The sequence below is a fragment of the Dromaius novaehollandiae genome, chromosome 1 (genome assembly GCF_036370855.1).
Source record: "Dromaius novaehollandiae isolate bDroNov1 chromosome 1, bDroNov1.hap1, whole genome shotgun sequence".
Classification (NCBI taxonomy): Eukaryota; Metazoa; Chordata; class Aves; order Casuariiformes; family Dromaiidae; genus Dromaius; species Dromaius novaehollandiae.
In genome coordinates, this window is record NC_088098.1 from 24,348,931 (window position 1) to 24,376,247 (window position 27,317).

The following is a 27,317-nucleotide window of genomic DNA, read 5'->3' on the forward strand; positions in this document are numbered from 1 at the left end:
AATTTCTGCTGTAACCAACAGCAGCCCTCAGTAAGGATGGGGATGATCATCAGCTGTTGAGACTTGTCAGATTTTTAACCTTATCAGGAAGACAAAACATCTTCAAGAGGGTAATGGTTGGCAGAGCTTAGGATCCACACCATTACATTTTCTGTCACAAATAAATATTGTGGCTAATAAAGGCAAGACTGCAGTTTTTGCAACAGACTGTTCTGTAGACTGTAATCTACAGTTGTTTGTAAGATATTAGATTAAGATCATGAAATTTATCCTAGTTTTGAGCCAAACTAGAGATGGATATTTGCAGCATACAAAAAGATTTGAAACCCAATTATTATAACCACAAGAACTGAAGAGAAAAATCTGTGCTATCTTTCTGTCTGTCTGTTCCTCAGGATGTATTTTTCCATTGATCTTAGTAACAGTGCTTCAGAGTAGCACTTACAGTGAGCAATTGCTAAAATTGACTGCTTTGCGAGGTGGTGAGGTGGGAGACTAATGTGTACAAATGTATTTACAGTAGAGGGAGCTGATGTTCAATGAGTGTGTGGCTGAGTTTCTACTGCAGTGCCAGTCTTTGAGGAATGTGATTCATTAACAGTATGATCCACCATGGAGGGAGACTGACTTCTACTTCCCTTGTGCCCTGGCTGCAGCTGTAACTGTGCGGTGCAAGTGGCCACAGAGAGCACTTGTCTGAAAGAGGTACCTTCAGGGGCTTGTGCACATTTTTTCATGTGTCAGGTTTGACGTGAGGGAGAGACTGGCAATACTGACAACAAAACTTTGCAAACGTTAAGCCTCAGCATGCTTCCAGCCTTACCTACCAAAGTCCGATGTTTCCATCTCTTAAAATACCGTAACTTTGTATTACTTACACTCTAAACAGTATCTCCTTCGTATTCCTAGCTCTCCTGTGCTTCAACCAGTGCCCTGCCTGATCCACCTCATGAAAAAGTGTTTAATCTCAAGAAATTCTTTGATTTACAGTACTCTTTTTGAAGCTAGAGAGTCTAAGTTCTCTGGCATTGGCTGATTGAATTATGCAAGCTATTCAAAGTTAATGAAAATGGAGATACAGTAAGTGTGAAACAGCAGAATACATATGCATTCAAAAACATGGACAGTTATTGTTCTTTTAAGTGAAAATAATTGGGCAGTGCAGACTGCTGGATTGAGGGACTGGGGCTCCAACTATTTGAATTTCTGCTCTTGGCTTTGCCAGAGCTCTCTCTGGGTGAAAGCTGTCCCCTCAGTGAGGCAGCTTTCCTGACCGTAACAGTTCAACTAAGGTAATCACAGTAGTAGTTGGGGAAAGGGACATTGTCCCAGGACAAAAGTAGGATATATACTCAAAGAAAAGGGAGGAGTGGCACCCTAGTTTGTTTAATCAGAAAGATCCTCAGGCAAGTTACTAATTTGCCTTGTTAGTGCCTAGAGCCATAGTTCTCAGTCTTCATCTGATTGTGAACAATACCTCTAAGCAATTAAAGTGCTCTAATACCTTGTTTTTCCAGGCAATTTGGATTATATCAGTGAGGTCTTCCTTTAGCCATGAACAATGGAACCACTGATCTAATTGCACTATAAAGCAGTATGAAAATATGAGAGTACTGAATTCAGTACTTCCCACACTTAAGAAATGTGGACAAACCAGGAAGAACCAGCAAGAAGAAAGTTAAATTGTTTAAAAATACAGTATAGAAGTGATGACTGAAGAAAACTTTTCAGCTTAGAAATGAGGAGACTAAAGTGGGACATATTTGGTTAAATCTTTTCCATAAAAAATGTGACAGTTATTTGTTCTCTATGACCCCTGGGGTAGGGCAAAAAAGAAAGGAGGTTTATAGTGCATCAAGGAAAATTTAGATAAGAAATCAAGGAGAATTTTTGCATTATACAGATAGTGCAGCCTTGTAATCCTGGGAGCTTGTATAGTTTTCTTAAGAAAAAATGTTAGTCAAACATTTGCCAGTGTAGGTGAGGTTTATTCACCCTATCTTAGTGAAGTGGGATGGACCAGATGATCTCCTGAGATTTCTTCGAGGCCTACATTTCTGTGCAAATGCTTTGAAATTTCCTGATGAAAAGTACCAAACTTGGTAGCACTATTTGTTATACTTTTTCCTCTCAGTGTAGTTACAAAGGAAAACTCATTATCTCTAAAATCTGGTTCTTCCTGCTCACTTTCTGATCAGCTGTCCTCAGCTCTCCTTGGTGTTAGCAGGGTAGAATTGTCACTGCCTGTTTAAACAAAGGATGCTTGATTAGAAACATCAAGAAAGGAAAGGAGGCAGCTTTTTATGGTGACATTTCTATTAGGGAGTTCTCCCAACATTACAGTATTTCCAGCTCGCGGGTAATTTTGATATTAATTTCCTTAACCAGTCCTTCCCAAAGTGGTTGATTTTTGAGTTGCCTGCTGTTATCCTTGTATCTAGATAAAACTTTCGTGTTGGACAGTGCACTGATGTTTTGTCAGCTGATCACAGGGGTAGGATGCATTTGCTTCTTTTTAAACAACCTTTTATCAGTTTTCCTTTGTCTTGGAATGTAAATTTTTGTTGACGAAAGATCATCTGTCATGTTCTGTAGCATAGCTTTGCTCAGTGAGATTTATTATATATTCAGTTTTGTATCTACAAAAACCCCACTCCACAACATAGGCATCTAATGTAAGTTGTGGACACTTTTCACATATGTGAAAAATACAACACTGGCATTGCAAAACACAGATAAGCCAAAGCAGCAGTGCTTTGGCATTTAACTACCCTGTGTCTGACTGACACAGCTTACCTTTGAGCTATGCTTTACCACTAAATAGAAGTTCCCTTGCAACTGTGTGAGTCTATCACTTTATGCTTAGATACATGGGATTTGCAATACATCTGGGAACTGAAAAGACATTGAGAAGCATTTCAGACCTTAAAGGAGTTGCACATTCCAAAGAGGTGGCTTCTTTCCAGAAACAGCTCTTCCAGCTACAGAAATGCTGCTCGTAAAATTTGACCTAGCTGTTAGGGGTAGTATATAACTAAATACAGTGGGGGAGAAAGGCGGATGGAGTGATATTAAACTTGCAGAAAATAGCACTGGGTAGCTTGAGCAGTCAAATCCTTTGATCTCATCAGTCTTTGTAATTTCCTGATTGTGACTGAATGTATGAACAATGGACAAAGTTCCTATATTCTCATTCAGGTGGTAAAGGAAGGGTTTTTTTTTTTTTTTTCTTTTTCACTGAAATGAGAACTCAATAGTCTGAATTTAGGCTGAAAAATACCAGACTTGTCATGCTGTTCATATATGTTGTACTTTATGAATGAGTCTGTTTTATAATATCCGCTTGGCAGACAAGCGCATAAATACAGTAGGACAAATGATCTAAACCAAGCTTTTCATTAAAGAAGGATATTTGTTAGTGGCTTTCAGTATAGGCCATTAACCTTCATGGCCACCAATTTCCCTGCAATGAAGTTACTATTTTAACACCATTTAAGGTTTTTTGCAGTAAAATGTAGGACTACGTAATTTTTTATACAGTGGCGGTAAGTACTTTGGAAGGGGGTGAATGGCGAAAGTGGTGAGTTGGTATACTTTGTTCAGCACAAAGATAAGGATTTGTGTATATCGACCATCACCATCCATACATTATCTTCCTATTAAGGATCGCCCACAAAAAATAATGTTGTCCACAAAAAAATAACATTTGTACATAGAACCTCCATATTGTGAAGCCTTCTGGTAGTGTGAAGATACTGGAGACATGAAAAAGGAGGAGGTACTTGGTAGTTTGGTTCCAGTAGACAGAAGAACATTCAAGTAGCTTCTGCCAAGTAATCCAAACCCAATTTGTCTGGACCCTTCCCCAACCAGTTCAGTTTTGAGAAGGAACAAAACTTAATTCAGGGTGCCCAGAACTGATGACAGAAGCGAATTTCCTTCATTTATCCAAATAGGCTGGCAGATATATTGTGAAGGAATGTCATCTTCTCATACATATGACAAAGACATAAACATATTTTAAAATAATTTTCATTGTATTTTTGTGAAGCTCTTAAAAAAACCCTCTGATGCTATAAATTAGTATCAAGATACCTAGCAAACACATTTTATCATTTTATGTGTTGCAAATGTACGAAGGCTTTTCGAGGATATTTTCAAGTAAATTTAATATTCACAAAAAGAAGTAGAAATAGTCTTGGAATGGATGCACTTTATTTACCTGCATTTCGTACAGCAGCTCAGGTTTGCACTTGTCAACAAGGTAAGTTTGTTTTTGTCACTTCAGTGACATGATTCAACTCTCCTGGGGACTGTGTAGATCTGAAAAACTTCTACGCTCTTCCCATGAGATTCAGAGCTGCTCTCCAAAATTTCTCACAAGAGCTGCAACAATTTGGTGGTTTCTAAGGTGTATGGGGACACAAGCATTGCTGGAGCATTTTTACAATTATTGAGCCATTGACTTTAGAGGGAAATACTTGGAATCCTATTATGACTCTTGTGGCCAGGTAGCAGGTCTATTACATAGGCATGGCTAGTAATTTAATAGCCAGGCTGATTTCAATAGATATGTTTACGATAACTGAATATTCAGATATTCTCTACAAAATGCAAAAGTTACATGGTTATAAGGTGTTTAATTTGTGAAGCTGGTTATTCTTCCTGTAGCAATGGCCACCTATGCTTAAGAAAACCCTTAGCATACAATTGCAGTTGTTGTGACTCATTCCTTGTTATGGCCCATTTGCTGACTAGGGTATACGTGTTTTCATAGTATTGTATGTTTGCCATGAATTCCATACTATATCTATATTTATAAGCTCCAACAGGCTGCAACTCAACTTTCTTAACTTGTCTTTATTTTTTACTGAGCTGCACAAAAGATAGAGAATATATCACTGTTGTCTGAAGTTCTTTTTTTTTTTCTAGCAAATTGAGGTTCAAACTGTATTTTTAGGTGGTTTTTTTTTTCAGTTTTGTCAAACTTGCAAGCATGCCAACAGCCACAGTGTGCTGCAAACACATGATGGCAGAGGTGTCCATGTTTGGTCATGCATCCTAAAGGTCTTGGCAATGACACTTCTCATATCCAGAGGAGGATATTCAGATGTCATTTATACCAGAGACGGGTTCAACATGTGATTGGTAATTAGAAGTCTGGCAAGTATTAACACATAGTATTTGCAGAAACACACAGGCCCACAGAGGCCTGAGCAAGGATGACTCTTCTCTCAGATTGTCATTATGAATGTGAGAAGACGTTCTGCAGATGCTAATGAACCTCTTAATAGCACCAGGCTGTGGCAAAATACTTAACCGCTGAGAGAGAAAAGCACAAGGGAAACAGAATGAACCGACCACCCTTTGTTGGCATTCTAGTTTGCATTGCACAAACAAAAGCATAGCAAATCCAACCTACAGTTTCTGGCTACATTCACTTAAATCCTTGGATAAAGGATAAATCCTTTGCTGAACTGTGGAATCTCGGGTGCAGGCTCCACAAATCTGTTACCCCTAAAGCTCTCTGTGCTGTCTTCAGACTTGGGGAGGAAGGGATGAAGGCACAGAAGGAGGAAAAAATCTGAACAAGCCTCTCCCCCTCCCTCTAGCTCCAAATAAACTAAAAACTGAAAAATAAAAGCCTAGCCTGGTCTTCATTTCAGAGTCTCACTTTCAAACCTGATTCAGCCGAACTGCACCTGATTGCCTTTCTGCTGGGAGGCTCTCCCTGGGCTGACCTTGGCAGGGATTTCCCTCATTCAGCACTCAGCTGAAGACCTCTTCTGGGGCAGTTTCTGTCATGAGGAGGTTGCAGACTTTGGAAAGGAAAGCACCTAAATTAATGGTGGTATCAGCCAAAGAAGTGTTCCTTAAAAACACGAGATAGAAATCTTTTCTCTCTGTCCCTCAGGAGGTCATGGAGTGACACACAAGTGCTTGACCTTAATCAGAAGAACAGCCTTGCAGCAGTCTCATTATAAGTGATTACACCTTTAACATTAGCAGGTGGATGGGGATTTCAAAAGGCAAATTCACTTTTAATGTCAGAGCACACAGTTACAATTCCAGAGTGAGATACTGATCTCATTTGTTCTGGTGTCATTTGAATCAATCAAGTTACTCTAAATTCTCCCTGCTGTTCATGAGATCAGAATTTCTAGTAAATGTTTGTACTAGCAGAACTGGCAAAATACTAAAATTTCCTGTGTCTTTCTTCGATGCTCGGAATACTTAGTTCATGACCTATTTGTTAAAAATAATGGAAACTGGAGTTTCTCAGGAATACATGTTTTACTTAGTGAGCAAAGAACCCATTGGGATGCAATTTATTTGCTGTTACCTTTTTCTGAGCTTTAGTGTTATGGCTAAATTCCAGAAATGAAATTTCTGAAGGGAGAGTTTAATTCATAAGTTAAAAATTATTATGATGCCATTTTATGGTTACTTGCCCATACTGTTTCTGGAGCTGTAACAAAAATTCTAACATACTTTTCCTCTTCATTTAGTTACATAAGGCATTTAAGTTCATTTTTCATGTTTAAACCTAACACTAGTGACAGAAAATTAATGATATGCAAAACCTTAGCAACCCAATGGTACAGCATCCCATTTTTCTTGTTTTTAGACACCTTTTGATATTATTGTTGGATGTATTAAAAATCTTCTGTAACATAGGCAAGTTATTTAAAATGGATGAGTTAATATTGCACTTACAAAGTTTGAGTGAAATCAGTGGCAAAATTTCTGTTAATTTCAGTGAGGTGAGGAATTCCTTAGCCATTTTTTTTATTATTTCTTGAGTTTTGCACAGGATATGTTTTATGCTACTTTTTGAACACATCCACTGCTAATATTGGTGCCAGTTTAAGTCAGCTGAAGATCTGATGCAGAGTGGACTTGATCTAAAGAAAGTTACTGGGATGAATAACTGAGCATGTGAAGCTTGTGATTCTGTTGAGCCTTTAAAAAATACAGTATATAGCAGCCCTTAAAAATCATGAGAAGCAACCAGAGGAATGCGTTACAAATCTGGTGTTTAAATTCAGCCCATCATTTTGCTGTGTATTATGCCATTTTAGATTGAAGACCCTGGTATTAATATCTGACTGCAATAAAAGCTTGGAGGTTTTTATCTGACTTTTCAGAGAAATCCTGAAAATGTGTTGGAAAGTAAATGGATGGTAATAATTAGAATTAAAAATTTCAGACCTTTTAGCTGGTTTGGGCTTGTGACACAGAGGAATTCCTCAACAGAGGAATATTTTTTTCCTTAGCTGCTATTTTCAATACCTTTTTTCCCCAGATTACATTTTGAGTTGAAACTGAGCATATCAGTTTTCTGTCAAGAAGTAAATTAATCTGGAGAAAATGTGTTTTGATGTTGGTTTCCTTGGTATTTTGAAATTACAAGAGCATATAAATGGTGTTTTTAATCAGTTGAGACTTTGTGCAGATTTGTTATGATTCTTAGATTTAATTCACTCTTAAATGTTTGAATGTTAAATGCTACTCAGAGGCAGGTTGCTGGAGGAGCTAGTTTTTCATGTTGTCTGGGTGAGAGTCACACAGAGCATGGGAGTGTTCCAGTGTTGGTGGGGTACACACTGCAAGTACAATGCGCAGCAGTGAACATGTGGAGTGGAGACATCTGATCTAACTGGTAGGAAATGCAGAGGAGAAGAGCAGGGCTGACTCCTATTCCCCAGAGATAACCGAGACCTCGGGGAGCGGGACTGCTTCCTCTCTTTACAAGTCACACATATAGAGTGCTTCCTGGAAATGAAATATGTGATGGATGGCCACGAAGGACGGATGGCCATGAAGGACATAGGTTCAGGTGCATGTCTGCACCTAAAGTTTCTTGTGTGTTAGCTTAAGAAAATTCCCATGTTTCTGTTGAAGTAATATATTGGCTATTAGAAATGCATAGGCCGCTTTATGGGCAATAGGGAAAGATACTTACTTGCTCTTAATTGCCGTTTGAAAGGACCTTTTCTGTTGACTGAATAGGGAGCCTGGTCACTGAGTGCAAGAACCAGCATCCCTGTTGGGCCAAGCAACTGCTCTTCACAATGCCTAAATTACAAGCTTCAAAGCTCATCCATGATGCTAAGCACATGAAGAATTTTAAGGCTCTGCATGGACACCTGTGGTTAGAGAAGAGACTTTCTAACCAAACAGACTATGCCATAGTTGTTCATTACAGAATATTCTGCTTTTTTCTCTGAAGCATGTAGTTATGGGTACTAGGTTGATGAACTGTTTGTTTGATCTATTAAAGCAATCTCCATATTTTTATGTTTCTACGTTTAGTCCTTTAGCCCTTTTTGGTGCAGCTCCACAGGTTGCTCTTCCCATGTTAGTCAGCAAAAGTATGCAGACTTCAATCAGCCTCACGGTCAAATGTTAACAGTAATAACAGCACTCAGAGCATGAAGTATTACAATAATTCATTTTAATATGTTTATTAGGTCATAACAACAACTATAAACATAAGTACCGTTCAGCTCTTTTGCAGATATGTGAACTTACTAACATCAAATCTTTACCAGAATCACGTATTCTTACAGGTGTCCCAGACACAACATTAACTTTATTAAGTAAAAGTTCATAAATAGTAAAAATGTCCTCTGTTTCACATTGCAGCGCTCCTCAAGCATGTATGTACAAGTTTGGAGTATCTTCTCCAAATCTGTGTGTCATAAACTTCCTTAGCTGTTTTAACAACCATAGAGATGATTTTTTTGCCTGCAGCAAAGCCTTTTGTCCTTGAGCAATCTACAATTAGTATTGCTCTCAGCAGACATGAAAGTTTGTTTCTGAAATGAAAGTGGTGATGAAATACAATACAGTATTATCTGCTCGTAGTTTGCCTACACACTCTGCCCTCATTATAAATCTTGCAGTTCTAACACTGTCTCCTAAGAACAATAAATCTCCCTTATATCTGTTCTTTATCTGCACTAGCTCTCTTTGAATATGTTAAAATGGTTGGCTTCCAGCAACGGAGATATTATACTTAGGATGGAGTGTGTTTGCAGTTGGTTCTTTTCCTTTTTAATATTTACACAGTATTTTTTTAAGGTTGCTACAATTTATGAATCATGTATGTTGACATACATTTTCTGAAATGTTCACAGTGCAGTATTTTTGTGGCCTAACCAAACCTTGTAAATGTCATTAAAAATAAACTTTTTTTAATACAAAAATAGAATACTTTATGTGTTTACACCAACAAACCCAGTTCTATCCTATACTAAATGAGCTATACAGTAGTATGCACAGAATTCCACAGGAACAGAAATGACATGTGCTGCTTGCCCTAAAGCTACGGTACTCTTCCCTAATGAATGAAAGTTTTATTTACTCTCTCTTTTCAACATTGTTTTTTTAGAAGTAAAAATGGATGTCAAAATTCACTGGATTGTATCATGCAAGGAGAGGCTAGGGGGCCTAAAACTGTTTCTTCTTTTGATCACTCTTCCTAGGTCTTTAGGGCTGGCATGAAAAATTACCAGCATCCCTGCTATGGCACAGTCTTTTTAGGTCAGGGCTGGCTGTGGCACCTCAAGTCTTTCCTTGCCTTTGGCGGCAGCTCTCCTGGAGGGTAGGTGGCAGAGCTTCAGCTAGTCATTGCATGACTCACCAGACAGTAGCTCCGAGGGCTGCCAGCCTGCCTTTCTCCTCTTTCTAGAATGATGGTGCCTGTACTACTATATCCCCGGGGTTTAGCCTGGCATTTAATATGGATGCCTTCAAGTTTTCATTCTCAGAGAGTGGTTAATTCATTACTGAAAGAAATGGAGGCCTCACATTTTTCAGTAAGAGAGCTGTCAATACAGGGTGTTACTAAAATAAGTGGTTGAATGTTGGAATAAAGCTGGCACTAGGAATGCTTTAAGCTAGGTGCTTTCCCTTTATGCTATGTACCGTCTGACTACACCAGATGATTGGCATGGGTGACATGCCTATTTTATTGCATGCCATTTTTTAATGTTGACTTCTGTAGTTTAAGACATTTGCCATGAGGCTGGCTCTCTTGGCTGCCTGTCTTCCAAGAGATCTTGTTGATATAGTGCAAAAAAAACAAAGCCAGATTTTGGACTGTGCAGGAGAAAAATATATTTTGCAGTCTTGAAACTCTCATTGTTTGTCTTAGCCTTTTGTGTGAAAACCATTTCTGTCTGCACTGCTCATTATCCTAAAGTACATGCAACAGTAATAGTCCTTCCAGCCTTAGTGGTTGATATTTTACATTTTCCTTCATGGCATTAATGACGAATCCCTGTGCTTGGGTCTGAGCACATATTAATGAGAACTGTGGGAACTAGCACTGGATGGTAGCACACAGGGATTTCCACTTGGTAAAGTGATGCAGTTGTCCAAATAGTTGGAAATTACTGTGATGGTTTATAGAATCCAATAGACTTAAACAACACAATATCATGTCCTCGTACTAGTGCAACTTGGGCAACAACATAAACATGTGCAACAGTGTTCTCACAAAGACTGGGCAGTGAAAAGTAGTGGACAAAATGTTTTGCTTTTTGTTCATACTACTAAGAATGGACTTTCCTTTATTTTAGACATACCGGTCATGTGTCTACATTCACGTCTGTGTTGTCTTGTGATGATAAAAGAGAAGGATAGGGAGCAATGCACTTCACGTTGACATAAGTAGCATTGACATGAACGTAGTGTTCCCCAACAAAAGTGGAGAAGATTGTTGATATTTTTGAAACAAGTTCAGAAAATGCTGGGCGCATCTCAGGTTTTGGATGCCAGCACTTCAGCATGACTTCGTACCTGCCATTCAAATAAAAGTGTTTATGAATTAACAATTATGAAATCATGTAAAAAAGGGGGAAAAAAGAAAAAGCAACCCTCCCTACCTTCACAGTCTCATTTACTATAATATCAGAATCAGCAGCATTTGTGGAAGGTTTTGCAAACTATTTACTTACAGTGGGTCAGGGCAGTATTCAGGTTGTAGTAGCCTTCTTCCTTGTAATAAGTAAACAGTTATATCAAAAGAATTTACATCGGGATAAGGTGGTGCCCCTCTTGTCATAAGTTCCCATAACAACACACCAAAGGACCACTAGAAAACAAAGAAAAAAAAATCATTGGGTTGAAGAGGTTTACACTCCACTTTTAGAATGTGGTTTGACAGATTTAAGCATTCAAAATGCCTGGATTTTCCCTTTGAAAAGTTACTTTACTGCATTCAGTTTTCTTTTAAGTGGACTAATAAATGCTGTAGGGACTTGAGGAACCACTTAAATTAGAGCCAGAGAAACTCAACTAAGTAAATGAAAGAAAAATAAAAGCCTATAGGCCTGCTACTTAGCTGGTATAAATTGGCGGGCCTCTTTTGAGGTTACTGGAACTCTGCCAATTTACATAAGCTGATGATCTGATTAACCCTGTGTAAATACTGAAGAGAATATACAAGGTGAAAATTCAAGCTAATTTGAATCTGGATTGAAAGGATGGCTAAAATACAATGTGATCCAGCCAACTAATGACTCCAGTTTATAATCTTTTTCTTCGTAAACAGCCAGGTAATATTTAGATGGCTGTAGGCAGTCAGTAAGTATTTATAAAGCAAAAAAAATCTTTTTGAGACCTATTAACTTTTAAGAATATCAAAGTTAACCTGTTTTGTCAAGCTTTCCAGAGCCCCTCCTATAACAGGGTTCAGCTCCAAGCTGGCTTCTTGGAGTGTCCTTAGTTTCCCTTGGAGTAGAATTAAACTCCTAATTCTTTCTTGAGCAGTAACAGGTAATCAGGTTGACTTCTGTTGCTTTGTGACTGGGACACATACCCTTTCTGGATATAAAAACAGTCTCTTATTCTTATGTGACCTAACATTAGATTCAAACACAAGTTTTGGGTTGGAGTTAGTCCATTCATCAAATGCTAGAAAGATGCCTTCGGCAATATGAGAGAAATTAGCAGATGATACAAATATGTTTGTACATTACCACATCTGACTTTGTTGTGAACTTCTGAGTTTGTAAACTTTCTAAAGCCATCCATTTCACTGGTAGTTTAGCTCCTGTTTTATTGTGCACACTGTAGTATTCTTTATCATAGACATCTCTAGCAAGACCAAAATCAGCAACCTTGACAGTGAATTTTTCATCCAACCTACAAAAATGACAAAAAGTATTATCTGTAGCTGAGCAGACGGGATTTACAATGATGGTGGCTTACAATGAGTGACTTGCATTTTTGAGACTATGACTTTGGAAGGCAGTACTTTATCTTGCATCTATTAACTAATGCCACAGTAAAAGAGAAAGTGCAGCAAAGTATATTTGATGCCCATTTAGCACAGTGAATGAACTCAGGAAATTACTGATATTGTTTTGATAATACAGTTCAAATTACAGTTCTTTTAAAACAACAGCTCTGTAGAAAAAGATCTTTGCTAATAGCCTATACATCTTGATACTGAGTGCTACATCATTACTTCCACAGCTGTTTCTTCTTCCTTATCCTTAGAAACCTCTCATTTTTATTTCCAAATCAAGGTATCACTTTCCTATTTATTCTCAATTTGCACAAGGAAGGATTCATCATTATCTCAGTGATCGCCCATATCTAATAACTTAGTCTCCTGACTAAGGATGTGTTGGGTGTCCATAGTGAAATGGGTGCTGGGAAAGGTTGGAAAGGCATAAGAATTCTGATCTGGTTACAGCTCAAACATACCAGAAGATCTCCCTAGCTTTGCTCTTCCTAAGCTCAGTGTTTGTACTAATAAGCAGTATCACTGACAGAAAACAGACAGAGCATGGGTCTTGGCATACTTAAGACTACCCTTCATTTTACATGGAGACATAGCCTCAGCATATGTCTGTTTTGGACTTATATACAGAATCACAGAATGGTATAGGTTGGCAGGGACCTCTGGAGATCACCCCCTGCTCAAAACAGCGTCCACAAGGGCAGGTTGTTCTGGGCCATGTCCAGCTGGGTTTTGAGTATCTCCAAGTATGGAGAGTCCACAACCTCTCTGGCAACATGTTTCGGTGTTCGAGCATATTAAAATTTTTTTTCTTATGTTTAAATGGAATTTTCTCTAATTCAATTTGTGCCCATTGCCTCTTGTCCTGTCACTTGGCACCACTGAGAAGAGTCTGGCTCTGTCTTCCTTACTCCTTCCATCAGATTCTTATACACACTGATAAGATCCCTCTAGAGCTTTCTCTTTTCCAGGCTTAACAGGCCTAGCTCTCGTAGCCTCTCTGTGCAGGGCAGGTGCTCCAAGCACCTAATCATCTTCATGGCCCTTTGTTGCACGCACTCTGGAAGGTCCATGTCTCTCTTGTCCTGGGAAGCCCAACCTTGGGTCCAGCACTCCAGCTGTGGCCTCCCCAGTGCTGAGGAGAGGGTGAGGATCCCCTCTCTTGCCCCACTGGTGATACTGTTTCTGGTGTGGCCCAGGAGGCTGTTGGCCACCTTTGCTACGAGGGCACATTGCTGGCTCATGTTCAACTTGTCCACCAGGACCCCCAGGTCCTTCTTTGTGAAGCCGCTTTCCAGTTGGTTGGCTCCCAGCCTGTACTGGTGCATAGGGTTATTTGTTCCCAGGTGCAGGACTTGGCCTTCCCTTGTTGAACTTTGTGATGTTTCTGCCTGCCTGTTTCTCCAACCTGCTGAAGTCCCTCTGAATGATGGTGTAACCATTTGGTTCATTTACCAATTTAATAACTAAGCTAATATTAATGAAGGGAGTAGGAGGGAAATTTGATGGGTTGACAGGAAGCAGTTTATCCCATAGCAGCTTCCTGCATCTCTTCCAGGATAATGGAATAGAGTCAGGAGTTTGTGAAGGCTGCCTCTGCATCCTGGTTTCCTTTCTGATGGACATCATTGATATGGCAGTGGTGGTTCTGTGTGCTGGACTGCGCATGTCCACTGGGGACTGTGTGCCTTCGACCCTACACCTTCCTCTCACATGGCAGCAGCTATCTGACCTCTGAAGCACTAGGCCATATAGAAGTACAAAAGCAGCCATTCACTTGCTAAGGTGATGTAAGATCTCCCGATAGCTGTTCCCCACTCCTCCAAAGATGGCAGGCCAGATGGAAGTGTCTTGTGGTCACTGCTTGGACTTTGATTAGATGAGCCAGGACTCTTATCTAGTAACCCAATTCCTTTGTTCCTGGGAAACCTGAAAATTATGTTGCTTTTTTCCTCCCTTAAAAAACCAGCAGCTGCAAGGAAATGTTTTTTTCAGAGACTGTGGAACTGCACAAGTGTGCACACTTTGAAAAATAAAACTCATGTGAAATTTCTAGTATCACAAATGAATAACCTTTTTGCAGACAGTTCCAAATTATCACTTGCTAAAAATAAGTTCTAACATTTAATACTGTATCTCATTAATTCACAACATAGATGATGAATCAGCACAGTAGTATCGGCAACTACTGTATCAGTAAGTCTGTGTGTGAACTGGACTGTCTGGCCACCCAGACACTAGTCAGATTCTTCGCATAGTCTTATTTTTTAATGTTAACTTTTGTGTAGAATTGAGCCAAACTAAGCTCATACTCATGTAATGAAAGATTACTGTCAGGAGGTCTCGTTATTTGTTTGTGTTCCCATTTTTCTCACATAGTTCCACTGTGTTCCTCTCTCCACTGCTAGGTACAGCAGCTGAGACATGCGGCTTCTGAAGAGGCTGGGTGGAAGCACAGCAAGTTGAGACAATGGCGGTTTAACTCCCCTGAGGAGATTCCTTTTAAATTCTGTAACCAATGATTTTGAGAGCCTACGCTTTCACCTCATCTGTTCTTATTTCCCACACTTACAAAAGCTTATGTGTAAGAAGCGAGCCTTTAGCAAGCTGAGTAGCTCATCAGTATGCAACACAAACATCAGTATAATTGCTGAACAATGAAAAAAACCTATTTTGACTAAAAAAGAGAACCCTGGAAGCTTACATTTACCTCAGTTTACTGTCTTACACAAAAGAATGTGATAACGTGGCTGGAATTAGATTTGTGTACTTACATACAGTTTCTTGCTGCCAAGTCTCTGTGGACAAACTTTTTGCTTGCAAGGTATTTCATCCCTTTTGCGACTTGAAGGCCAAATCCAATTAAATCTTTTACTGTTGGGTTCTGTAAAATATAAATGTTTGTAATACTTCTAGTGATACAGTAAATGCAGAAGGAAAAATAGCAGACTGTCATTTTTTTGCTGTGACCCACCTGTCTTGCCACCAGAATGATTAAGACAGGCCAGTGCTCATAATAAAACTGGCATAAATTTAGGTCAGGTTCTTACCTCCAGTGATGAAACACACTAAGAAAGCAATAAAACTAATAAACTCCAGAACGGTGGAGTTTGCAACATAACCGGCATGACCTGGGCTGGGAGGTGTAACAGTGTGTTGGAATCTCATCGTCACCACAGCTGATAGGCAAAATTCACATTTGTGAATTTAGAGTAATGGGATTTAAGTCAATAGAAGGTGCTAACTATGTAGTTGGAGCTCATCAGCTGGAAATGACCAAGAAAGAAAGAAATTTTATTTGAAGCAAAATGAGTATAAGCTATCATCAGTATGATGCCATGGAAAAGACAAATGACACCTTAGCAATTACCAGGAGGAAGATTCTCCACAGAAGTTGGTAAATGTTTTGCTGGCCATCAAGGCACTGGTGAGAACTTACTGAAAATCATAAACGTAAACCTGTAACTCTTTCATCCAGCAGCATTACCTGTTATGTAATAGTATGGTCCCACAGATTTTTGTGCTGTTGACATTGCTCCATATCATTTTTTTCTGTGAAACAATCCTGTTCCACTGGGGTTATTATTCTATTTATTTGAGGAAAGCCCATGGGCACTAGTCACAGACCAGGTCCTTGGTACTTGTGGAATGGAACAAACAGGAGAGGGAAGCGGTCCCTACCTCAGAAGGGTTAACTCCCCCCAAAATTTGTCAGAACGCATGCATAGCTTTTGTTTCTACTTTACTGCTACTGTTGAGTGCCATAGAGATAGGGGCCAAATCCCAGTGACTCACAAGTCCCTTTATCAGAGCACTGCAAAATGGGTGAAAGTCTATACCATAAAATGGGCTTAGGCAGCTACCTGAGGCAGGGCTTGTGTTCTCATACTTGGCAGAAGCAGTGAGGCACTTTTGAGAAATCTGTAGTCTTTTAATGAAAACTGGGAAAATCACTGATAAGAGAGTACTCATAACTTGTACAGCAATTGCTGTTTTTCCTTGTTAAGATAATAAGAAAAATATTGATAGTAACAGGAGTTGTAACAGTATTTATCTGGACATGAAGATCTCTTATCTAGGCGATGTACTGAGATAGAAGAGCAGATGGTGATGACTGGCACAGCTGTACTGAAGTCAACAGAGAGATGCCAGTTTACACCAGCAGATGGTTGAGCCCCTTGAATTAAATCTAATAAACACATTTGTTTATAAAGAGGCTTATGGATGGGAAATGAGAAATACTTATTGCTGATAATTTCTGGGAAACATTCTAGAAAGGAATTTGGAGGGGGAAGGGAAGGAGTGGCAGTGCTGTGGTCTGGCTCAGTGCCGACTTAGCAAGTGCCCAAGGTTAAGGTAGAGTAAGAGCAACAAATTATATACGTAATGTAATTATCGGAGTTTATAACCTGTGGCGTTGGAACAGAGAGTGGCTAGACTTACATTACCATTTGGTAGACCTCACTATGTACTTACATGTGTCTCATTCCTAATGAAGTTTCGAAGATCACCATGTTTCATGTATGGAAGGACGACTAAGGGGGATCCTTCATTGGGCAAGCAGATTCCCAGGAGCGACAGGACATTGGGATGAGTGAAATCTTTCATGATTATTCCTTCTTTCAGAAACTGAGCTACTTCCTCCAGGTCTGTAATCCCTGAGAAATCCAATAATAAAATGAAGTAAAATTAAAAAAAAAATCAAACTACAGTTCATTTCTTTACAGCAAATCATAGCATAGCAGAACTGGTAATGATAAACTACAAACATACTCCCTGCCTCCCCAATCACAACTAGGGTATGTGCATAGGTTTTCTTACAATGACCAAATACACTGTTAGTAATGTTAATTCCATTTCTCCTTTTCTTAGTATTAATGATTTAGAATTGAAAAGCAACACTTGAGTAAAGCCTTCAATAAATTCTGGTATGGTATGTTCCTGCTTTTGCAGTACCTTTGCCTGCTGTTTAGCAATTCAGCTTACAAAAATAAATCTAAAATAGTCAATAGAATAGGAAATGGTGCCTCCTTTCTCTCATTTTCTTCTACCTCTTTCTTTGTAGAGAGAGGACATAAGCATTTCATTTGATGAACAAATATATACCAATGCCTCATGGTAATCTAAAGTCATTGGAGATAAATTTGATCCAGCTGCAACTATGAATTTTTATATATGAAAGTACACTTCACTGTAATTAATTAGGCACTCTGGTTATCTTTGGAGTTATGGTAATGTCTCACTATTAAACATGTAACTCACTATTCAGTGACTTCACAGCACAATGAATTTTCCTGCCATCGTTATCCAGCAGTGTCCCATGGTACACACACCCAAAATGTCCTGTGTAAAAAATGAACAAGATTATCTTTAATGAGTAAAATTAGATTGCTGGTATTTTCCACTGTGTAATGACTTTGCTTTAACAAAGTGATCACACTCCATTTCCGTCCAATTCCCAACACTTGCAAGTATACTTTATAACTAACACATAAAAGCAGAATTACATAAAACCATCATTACATAAAAAGAAAACTCTATTTGTAGCATAATTGATATTTCCTGATGTAGATGGAGAGCATAAATAATGACAAGGCTGGCGCCACAACTGCTTCATATTCTTATAATGACTATGCACACAAAAAACATATCAGCCCCTTCCCACCATAGTCTCCTGTTGGGTATATGTCACAGGGGAGCATAGGAAGGCCCAAGGGAGCAGTTTTAAGGAACTGCCTGTGACCACTGGACCAGTGGTTCCCAAGCCTCTGCTACGTGGTCCTCAGAACTGCGCAGCCTTTGTGTGTCTTCAGTTGAACGCTGTACAAGGAGGTCGCTGTGGGCTTATGGTCTTCCTTGCTATGCCAGGGAGAGTGTTAGAAGTGGCGGGTTGGCCATAAAGGTTTGGGAATTGCTGCTGCTGATCACAGATTGACCACACCACTAGGAGACAGTCTGTGGTCTCAGTGAGTCTATGGTCTCTGCTATGGCCTAGTTCCTAGCGAGAAATATCACTAAAAATGATGAGCACAACTTGCCTCCTTGCTGATAGTCTAAGCAGTGAAATAAACTGTCAGGGACACAGAAATCCTTACTGATCCTGTGCTTTCCTGTCAAGGAAATGGGGTAGTTTGCAGACAGGGAAACCCCATATTAGAGCTTACCTTGACCTGTTTGGGAAAAACAGAGAAATTTGAGCTCCAGGCATAGGCATTAAATTATCCAGGTCAAATTATTTACATATAATGTTGCTTTCCTTCACAAATGCACTATTTACTGGGTACTTTTTTAATACTAATATTTGCAGTTCGAAAGCAAAATAAATTTGTCAAGCATGAGCTCAGCAGAGAGAACAAGACTATTTCAATAATTCTACTTAGGTTCCAGTCATAAATGCTGGTCAGAGCCCAGTTGGCTTTGATTTTGGCTTGGGGTAAAATTAACACAATGTTTGTTTTATAAAAGCAGCTAAAATCCCTTCAGACCACAGATCGTTTGGAACCTGGGCACAAATCCTAGAGCTCGGACCGGGTGTGTCTGAAATATTTTTGATTTTGGCTCATTTCTAGTTTCTAGAAGAAAATTTAAAAAGGTTAATTATATTGGTGTCATTCTTCATATTTTTCAACATTTAAAAATGGGAATTGCTTGGCCTTCTCTGAAACAAGAAAGAAAAGAAAAAGGTCCACCCTTGCTTTGGGGATGATGAAGTGTAATACATGGATGGGAAACACTGACTGTTTGTTTGATTTGTGGCTATTTTCCTGCAGAGGAGATATTAGGAATATCATTTATAGCCAATTTTTTATCAGTTTTCTGATATTCAACAGGAGACCTCTTCTGTGTGATCTGTAAAAGTACTGAAAATCGACAGTTTCCCCTTTGGTTACTGTTAGGTTCTTAGTATAGTTTTTAGAAAATGCCACTGACAGAAATATTGGTTTGGGCTGTGAGAGATGGAGGGAACCTGCTGAAGAAGAGGCAAAGGAATAAGGATGACAGGAGAAGGTCAGGAAAATAGGAGACTTGCTATAGCAGGGACAAAAGTAAAGGGAAGAGAATCGGGAGTTACACAGTGCTATTCTTGAGCTAGACAGAGGGATGAGAAGGACCAGAGAGCTTGTGGTATGAAGAAGCAGGCGGTGAAGGAAATTCCTGACCTAGGAGTGGGGGAAAGTGGCACAGAAGAAACCTGCAGAGGAAAAAAGGGCACGTGCATTTCACCTGCCCCACGTCGACTTTTACTGAGTGCGGCTGGTGACTGCAGGAGGTTTCAATGTCATGTAGCAATCCTCCCAGCTTTTGTGCATAGGGTTTAAGGTCACCAGGTCACCTCAGCATCCTCTGCCATGAGGGCTTGCACCTCAGGCTCCTGTGATACTCTGCTACAGCCTCCCTGCTTCTCCCCAGCCTCCTGAAGCGGCGCCCGGCTGCCCTCTCCTGTGGCCCCTGTGGCTATGAAATGGGAGTGAGGCAGCTGAGGGGAACCAACAGGTCTCTCGGTTCAAAGGAGCCCTGATAAACGGCAGACTCCTTCCCCTCTCTGCTGTTGTCTCCAACACAACTCTTCATCTGACTTAGAAGGCCACATACCCTTTACTCTCCCCTTGATTTGGTGGAGGGGATACGGTGCTGTAAGAGGTAAAAAGCATGAGAAACCTGCATATAGCCACCATATTCAGACTGTTTTATACTGAACAGCTGTGCAAAAAGAACACCAGTTTGCTAGGTAAGAGTCCCGGTACCCACCTCGTCCTATTACTTCACTGAAGTGCACGATCAGGCTGTCAGCACCAATAACCACATGCTGGACTTCCTTGACCAGGTCTGGATTTAAGGCACTGATATCAATGTGGACATTAGTTTGGAGCAGTGGACTGGCTAAATCTGAGTCCCCACTGGACAGGATCGGGGAGAGGTCAGAATGAGGATACTGCGCCGGTCTGCACGAGCCGTTCTGAGACATGCTAGGAAACTGGTCTGCAAGACGAACAGAAACGGTTATAATCCTTTCAGACTTCTCCTTGGAAATCAGAGTGCTTTATTTTATTGGTGAGCAAGGGTTTGAGTTTATCAGTTTGGAAGTGGCTTGGCTTTGCAGAAGTTTCGGTCACAAAGGGAAAATGAAAATATGCATTGCTAATCTGCCAAACTCCAGGAAAATCATGTCACTAGAAACTTATGCTAGTCTTAGCCCTGATTTTATGCAAGTAAGTGGCAAAACTTCTGCTTTTCTGAGGGGATGGAATGAGGCCTTGATGCTTCTTGCCAAGTGTAGTTTATGGCATTTCTAGTGATTACGAGTATCAAGAGTAAAATGGAAAATGACAGCAATATGAGAGGAGGAAGTAGTGAACAATTAAAAATATGAAACTTTTATTATTGTCAGGTGCTAATTTGGTAGGGAACCTTACATTTCATGAAGGTTTCCAAACTGCTGGTGACTAGCTATATTTATCCAGTGGTAAATATTCAACCAGGGAAATGGTGATTCATATCCTGTAACTGCTGAAGATAATACAGTTGGTGCAACACATGAAAATAACGTGAGCCAGCTAATTTAAAATAGCAGAAATTAAAATGTTTCTGTGAAGCAAGGAGTATTTATCTGAGAAAATTATTTTTGTCAACAACATATTGTTTAGGTATTTTAAATTGCTTTTATTTAAAAGCTTTTTCTAATATTTTGTGTGATAGAATTAAGGAGCTAAATTTTTATTACAACAATTCTAATCTAGAATCATTCCAGTGGAGTCAATGAGCAGAATTTTGCCCAAGGACAAAAAAAAGGAGGGGAGGGAAATTTAACAACAGAAATTATCAGATATTTTATCGGAAAGTTGTTGCACAGACATGTTTTTATAAATTTATGCATAAAACCTGGGAATTTTTCATATAATGTTATTGTGATCGCTCCAGGTGCTGAGAAAAACTCAGTGCTGCTCTATCTAGAAGCAAAAATACAAACTCTTCCATTTACAGAGCCGTATCTGTTACCAAAGGCAAAGATCTATTTAATAAGCATGGTAAAATACTCTAGCCAGGGGTGCAAAACAATTTTTATAGCTGCTACATGTAAGCCTGCATGTTTTCTAATGTTCCTATCATTTTATTCTTTTACAGTAATTAAACTGAATATTCATACAGGGATATTTAGTGAATGAATCTACCTCTCTCGTGCATTCTCTGCTGTGCTTTGGCAGTGCACGGTGGCCTCAGGATCACTGGAGATTTACCCTCCACTATGGATTTCTGCATAGTTTTGTCTCTGTTGCAGCTCCTCTACCACTTTCCCTGCTAACGGCTGGCAAAGGCTTCCCTTTTCCATTGGGAATCCTTCAATCAAGAAACATCCTGTGCAAGCTGACTGCTGCAATTAAAGAATCATAAAGGAAACTGGGAACTGGCCTGATTTGGGTCGTTTCTATTAAGTTGCATACAGCAGCACCTGAAATAGTACAGCCTATACCTATACCAAGACTAAGAAAAATGGTGTTATAAGGCATAAAAATGTATTTGGCATAAAAGTATTCTTCTCTCATGCTCAAAGACCCAAAAGTGAAACAATGTGTTTTCTGAACCTGGCCTCCCAGGACACGTGAACCTCAACCAAACTGCGACAGTTTTCACTGCTCCCTTAGTTTAATTTTTTAAATGAACATTTCTGGGTCATACAACATGCCTCTTTGCTGGGTTTATAGGAGATGCATGAACAGAAAAAAGATAATCAGTTTACAGAACTCCATTTCCCATGTAGGGCTGACAGAACAGATTTATAATAATGACTATGTATGAAATCACAGACACACACTAAACCTAGAGCCACTTGATGTCATCCTTAAAATCACTTTTGCAGACTGAATTTGCCCATAGTATGGACCTCATGATAACACAAAATCCTGATATCCAGCAGCTCTTAATTAAGCGTGGAGAATAGTAATTTTCATAGATATACTTTCAGTGAGTTTTTACAGTGATAATACTAATAATATTTTATTATATTCCTCCAACTTAAGCACAGAAAAAATAAAATCGTTTGCACCTTAATCTTGGGGAGCACCTGTGAAGCTCAGTTCTGTGAGCACATGAATGTCCTGAACAATGGATACATAGATAAACCAGAAAAAAATTGTAATTAAGGTTTTAGTCGAAATAGCTACCATGTGAAGACAGCTGAAAAGCAGGATGTTTAAAAAGGCATCATCTGTGTATATTCATAAAAGAGACTAACCTTCTAGAAAAGTTGATCTGTAGTCTACGGATTCACTTGAAACCATTTCCGTCGTTGGACTTACACTCCTGGCACTCACCAGCCTGTCCAGATGAGGAGTGTGTACTCTGCCATCATAGTGCACTAGATCACTTCCCAGATCTGAAGGGGGATGAGAAAGCAATATCAGGAAACTCTCCTGTGGTATTCATTCAAGCTTTTCTGCTCTGCTGGGGAAAAGGTTGAGGAGCTGCTAAGACAGACAGGCACAAGATCTGAGCTTTAGCAATTTGAGCAGCACGAGACTTGCTGTAACTCGTGTTAAAGCCCTATCCATAGCTTCTGGGCTATGGCTATGCTGAAGATACAAGGGAGCTTTGAAGCTTCTGGAGCTGAACTGATGACCTGACCATGACACCACAGGATAAAAGATCTAGTTTTATGCTAGCTCCTCTCTTCCTTCCCCCTTGCTTGGTGTGCTGTTTCCACAGGGAGGAAACCCACACACGGGGCCAGAGGGAGCACGCTGCGGACATGTTCCTGCTTTGGGTGAACAGGAGATGGGGGCATCACAGGGCTCTGTATCTTGCACAGTCCAGATACAGCCCAAAGGACTGTGAGGCAGCTGGATGAAGCTGAAGTACACTTGGTTCCAGGTTTATCATTTACTCGTCCCCTCTTCCAAGGCTGACTGGGGAAGAGAAGTTATTAAGTTTCTGTAATAGCTCCTCGTAGCTCCTTGTATATCTTTCTCATTTAGGCATACTATGGTCCTTCACCCAGCTCAGGCAGCAGCCAGAGGCTGAAATGCAACTACAAATTGGACCAGATTGTGAAACTTCTGCTGACAGGTTACAGAAGGGCATTGCATGGCATTTTAGCACAGCATAAATTGATATAAATTTTTAAAATATAGGCTATAATAACTGAATTATTTGATGGAATTGACTATGATGGACCTTTAATTTGCTTCTTCTTCCTCCTCCAGAAGAAAACCACCAAACAGATCAACATTAAAATTGATGTTGAAACAGCTCCAGCAATCAGTCCTGTGAAATGCTGATCTTGCCGGATCAGCACTTTTCCAATAACTGTTGACAAAACCTCTTGCTTCCACTGAAAAAATAAAGAAAAAATAGATATTTTGAAGGCTTTAAAAGGCAAGTAAGAGTTACACTATTTGCACTACAGAAAGAACTGGAAATGTCTCATGTGAATTAAATCTTGATTTCCAGATGCTCCACTGAGAGAAGAAACTTGGAGTGGAGCAATGATTATATTGCTGTATGTGAAACCAGATCTACCTTCGTATGGTTCATTACATGCTTTCAAGAGCTCTGGTAGTGACACAGCTACACACACGCTACACTATACACACAGCACATACTCGCACACAGAAACAGGGTCCCGCTGCTACCAGATGCTAATTCAAAAGGCTAAATTCACGCTTTTACTCAAATGGTGCAAGCAACTGTGTGGGGCCATGAATAAATGGCTGAGACTTAGGTTAAAAAAACAGCCTAAATGTCTTTAATATGTATCCTTTTGGCATAAATACGCTGTAACGTCAAACTGCCTTTCTGTTGACAGCGTGCCTGCATTTTAGTTCCCAAGGCCATGTGATCCGTCCCTTGCCAGTTGCTAGCTTGTCGACAGTTTAAAGCAACAAAACATAACACCCCCCCCAAACCAACAACGAGACAAACACCGAGCAGCTAACGGGGAAAACTCTTTTGGGTCACGTGGCCCCGGCTCAGCCGTCTGGAATGCTTTTGGCCATCTTTTCTCTTTCTTCTGTGGAATTCGTTCCTTTGGGTACTGTAATGATGGATTTGCCCGTCAAAAGAGCAAATTTTCTTCCTCGCTGGGCAGACTGCAATTTCTGAGACTCCTTGCCAGTAAACAAGCAGAAACCTTGTTTAACCCCTTTATGTTGTATTCGCTCCTACCATATGAAATACATTCACACATATCTCTTTCTTAGAGGTTAAGGCAATATCACATAGTAGAGCTGATTCAATAAAGTTCCAGTCTCAGCTGCATATGTAAAAATATGAATAGGTATAGAATATAACATGTGCACAAGTATTATATGAAGCTGTGCATTTACAGACTTGGGAAACAGATTTGCCAAAAGAAGATGTACAGAGCTACGCCTAATTTTATAGTTACACATCCTAGAAATGGAATTTGTACTTCTCATAATAAATTAATACAATTTTACATAAATTAATAAAATAATATTTACTGTATGAATAAAGTTAATTAGATATTATTATTTCTTTAGACTGCAGCAGCACATAGGAACGCCATTCATGGCCCAGGATCCTACTGAGATGAGTATCATAAAAACATAGAACAAAAAGATGGTGCCTGCTCCAAAGAGCTTACAATCTGAATGAAAATCATAACATAGACTTTGATCCCACTCGCACTTAGATGACTGGCAAAATATCCAATGTTCTCAATGACTCAGAGTCTGTAATCAGCAAACTTAGTTTAAATGTAAAAAACCCCAAACCCGCAACCCTCTGCGGTTTTCCACACTTGTATGTTAAAAGATATAAAGATTTTTGAAAGACTTCTGTCACATTTTATGGATCAGTTAGTCAAAATTGTCTACCATTTAAATCTGCAGCAGCATTCTGAATGACTGCTGAAACCACGTTTAGAACAATAGAGATTAAAACTCAAACATTTGTCCTAAGCATCTGATCTCAAAAGAAAAAAAAAGAAACTAAATTATAGAAAGTGGAGGATTGGAAAGGATTGGAACCTACTGACCTCAGCGGATATTTTTGCTGAAAAAAGGAATTGTGAGCTCAAAGTAAAGCTACATCATTATAGCTCACATTCTTCCCCATATGTTGCCTCTTGTCTGTGGATTAAGAATTATCTTTTTATTTCTGTGCTTAGTTTAGGTCTTACTTTGTGCTTAAGGCTCCACAAAGTCTCCATACAGACAGGTAACAACAACAACAACAACCACCACAACAAAGTTTCTTTTTAAATAATCAATATTATTTCTAATATCAATCCCAAATGAACAGAGATAGAGATATCCCTGTAAACATAGGCTTAGGTTTATATTTGAGGTTTATAGGTTCTACAGCAACATGGGGACTGATACTAAAAATCACATTAATATTACCAGTGCAGAGTAGCCACCTCACCTCTATATTTAGCTCACTGTTGGATTTCAGCAGATCGCTTGGAACCGTACACAGAATTGATTCTGACTGCAAGAGGAGGTTTTCACAGCTTTTATTTCCAACTTTTAGCACCTCTCCTTTAACAGCTTCTGAATCAATATAATTTCCCTTGGGGGAAAAAAAAAATCAATTTTATATTACATAACCATCTCATAAAAGTTATGGAGAAGTCCTTTTATTGCCTTGGAAAATATTATCTTAATGGAAAAACAGTTGTGAAATAAAACAAGAAATAATACAAGATTATGTTGCCCTGTCAATATGCATATATTAGGTTTATTCTTTTAAATGGAAGTTTGACAGTAAGGTCAGAGGGGATTATAACGTTTAAGGATAAAGTCTGCTGTCACTAACACTCGTACAGCCCATAAACACTTCTAAAAATGTAGATGTCCAAGGAATAAATTCTGTCAGTTCTGTTTAAATTTTTGCATAATTTGCACGAGAAAGGAAGCATTATATGACCCTGTTGTATATACAAAACTGGCATTATGTTATCCACAAAATACAGGCATCTCAAACATTTTGTTTTGCAAGTGTTTGTGGTGGAGGGAGTGAAGCTTTCAAAAGAGAACAAGTGAATTGTAATTATAAAAACGGACAAATCTGTTAAATGGAATCATGCTCTACAGATCAAAGGGGAACAAGCCCTCGTAAAGAGGACAGCATTAAAAGTGCACTATTACTAAGAAAAGCTGCCTTCACATTGCAGACTTGTATGAAATATTATTCCTACTGGTATTGTGTTAGCAGTGTCCAAAGGCCAAGTTCAGGATCATTGGTGTTAGGGACTGCATCGGTATCGTAGGAGCTACAATTCTGCCCTGAGCAGTGTACAGTCCAGCAAAAGATAAGATGAAAGAGCAGGCATATTAAGCAGGAGGGAAAAGAAAGAAGGGAGGATGGGGAGGGGGGAGGTGTTACAGTACTACAATCTCCTTATGTGGGCTGGATCTGGGAGTTTTTCACGAGAAGGGAGGACAGAAGAACACATAATGCCTGACGCTGCAGTGAGGCCTTATGTGCTGAAAAGAAAACAAGAATCTCATTTTGAGGGGAAAAAAATGTTACTTTGGAATACATTTTAGCTTTGCTGCAGAATCAAACTGAGCCCTGGGAAAATTTTCATAAGAACATGGGAGAGTCAGTTTAATGTTCTAGTCTAACTCTAGCAAACCTGCTAGAAAAAATCCCAGGGGAGTGCTTTTTAATCACTGGCCAACAAAGTCCGTGTTGCTCTCTTTGTTCTCTCTTCTTGGAGCCATTCTGTTTGATATTAAGTAAATAGTCAATGGGCCAGAGAGCACACGAGTGACTTACTATTGCTTATTAGTACGAGGATTTAATGGAAATTGTGAGACACTCATGTTCAAATCTTTCCTTTGAAGCATGTGTCTCCAAAGGCTTGAATTTGGGTGTCCCATCTCCAAGATAAATATGTTGTGCAGGAGACTGTGGGTGAATGCCTTTGTCCTTCTTCTACACTAAACCTTAGAAATTTTTTTCCACCAAACTGATGCTTCCCCAAAGGAGAAAAAAAATAATTCTGGCATTTCCTAAGCTGGTCCTTAACCAGTTATACTGAGGATCACAATTTTTAGCTATTACCATTAATATATTGCATATATTAATATGT

General features: G+C 39.4%; 1 protein-coding gene across 10 annotated transcripts in view; it reads right to left on the bottom strand.

The window, feature by feature from the left end:
* Nucleotides 1-8,436: 8,436 nt before the first annotated feature.
* The window catches only part of MET (MET proto-oncogene, receptor tyrosine kinase), a 106,150-nt gene continuing 87,269 nt past the window's right edge, over nucleotides 8,437-27,317 (bottom strand). For 9 of the 10 annotated variants that reach the window (XM_064507410.1, XM_064507432.1, XM_026097344.2 and 6 more), the window contains 10 exons: nucleotides 25,643-25,789; nucleotides 23,429-23,585; nucleotides 22,491-22,631; nucleotides 20,009-20,239; nucleotides 17,522-17,602; nucleotides 16,736-16,917; nucleotides 15,034-15,143; nucleotides 11,991-12,156; nucleotides 10,968-11,104; nucleotides 8,437-10,809 (listed from right to left, as the gene is read on the bottom strand). In XM_064507410.1, the coding sequence (XP_064363480.1) occupies nucleotides 10,599-10,809; nucleotides 10,968-11,104; nucleotides 11,991-12,156; nucleotides 15,034-15,143; nucleotides 16,736-16,917; nucleotides 17,522-17,602; nucleotides 20,009-20,239; nucleotides 22,491-22,631; nucleotides 23,429-23,585; nucleotides 25,643-25,789 (1,563 nt within the window). In that variant the 3' untranslated portion in view covers nucleotides 8,437-10,598. The remainder of the gene's footprint in view (nucleotides 10,810-10,967; nucleotides 11,105-11,990; nucleotides 12,157-15,033; nucleotides 15,144-16,735; nucleotides 16,918-17,521; nucleotides 17,603-20,008; nucleotides 20,240-22,490; nucleotides 22,632-23,428; nucleotides 23,586-25,642; nucleotides 25,790-27,317) is intronic. The other variant, XM_064507412.1, reaches the window with a different exon arrangement.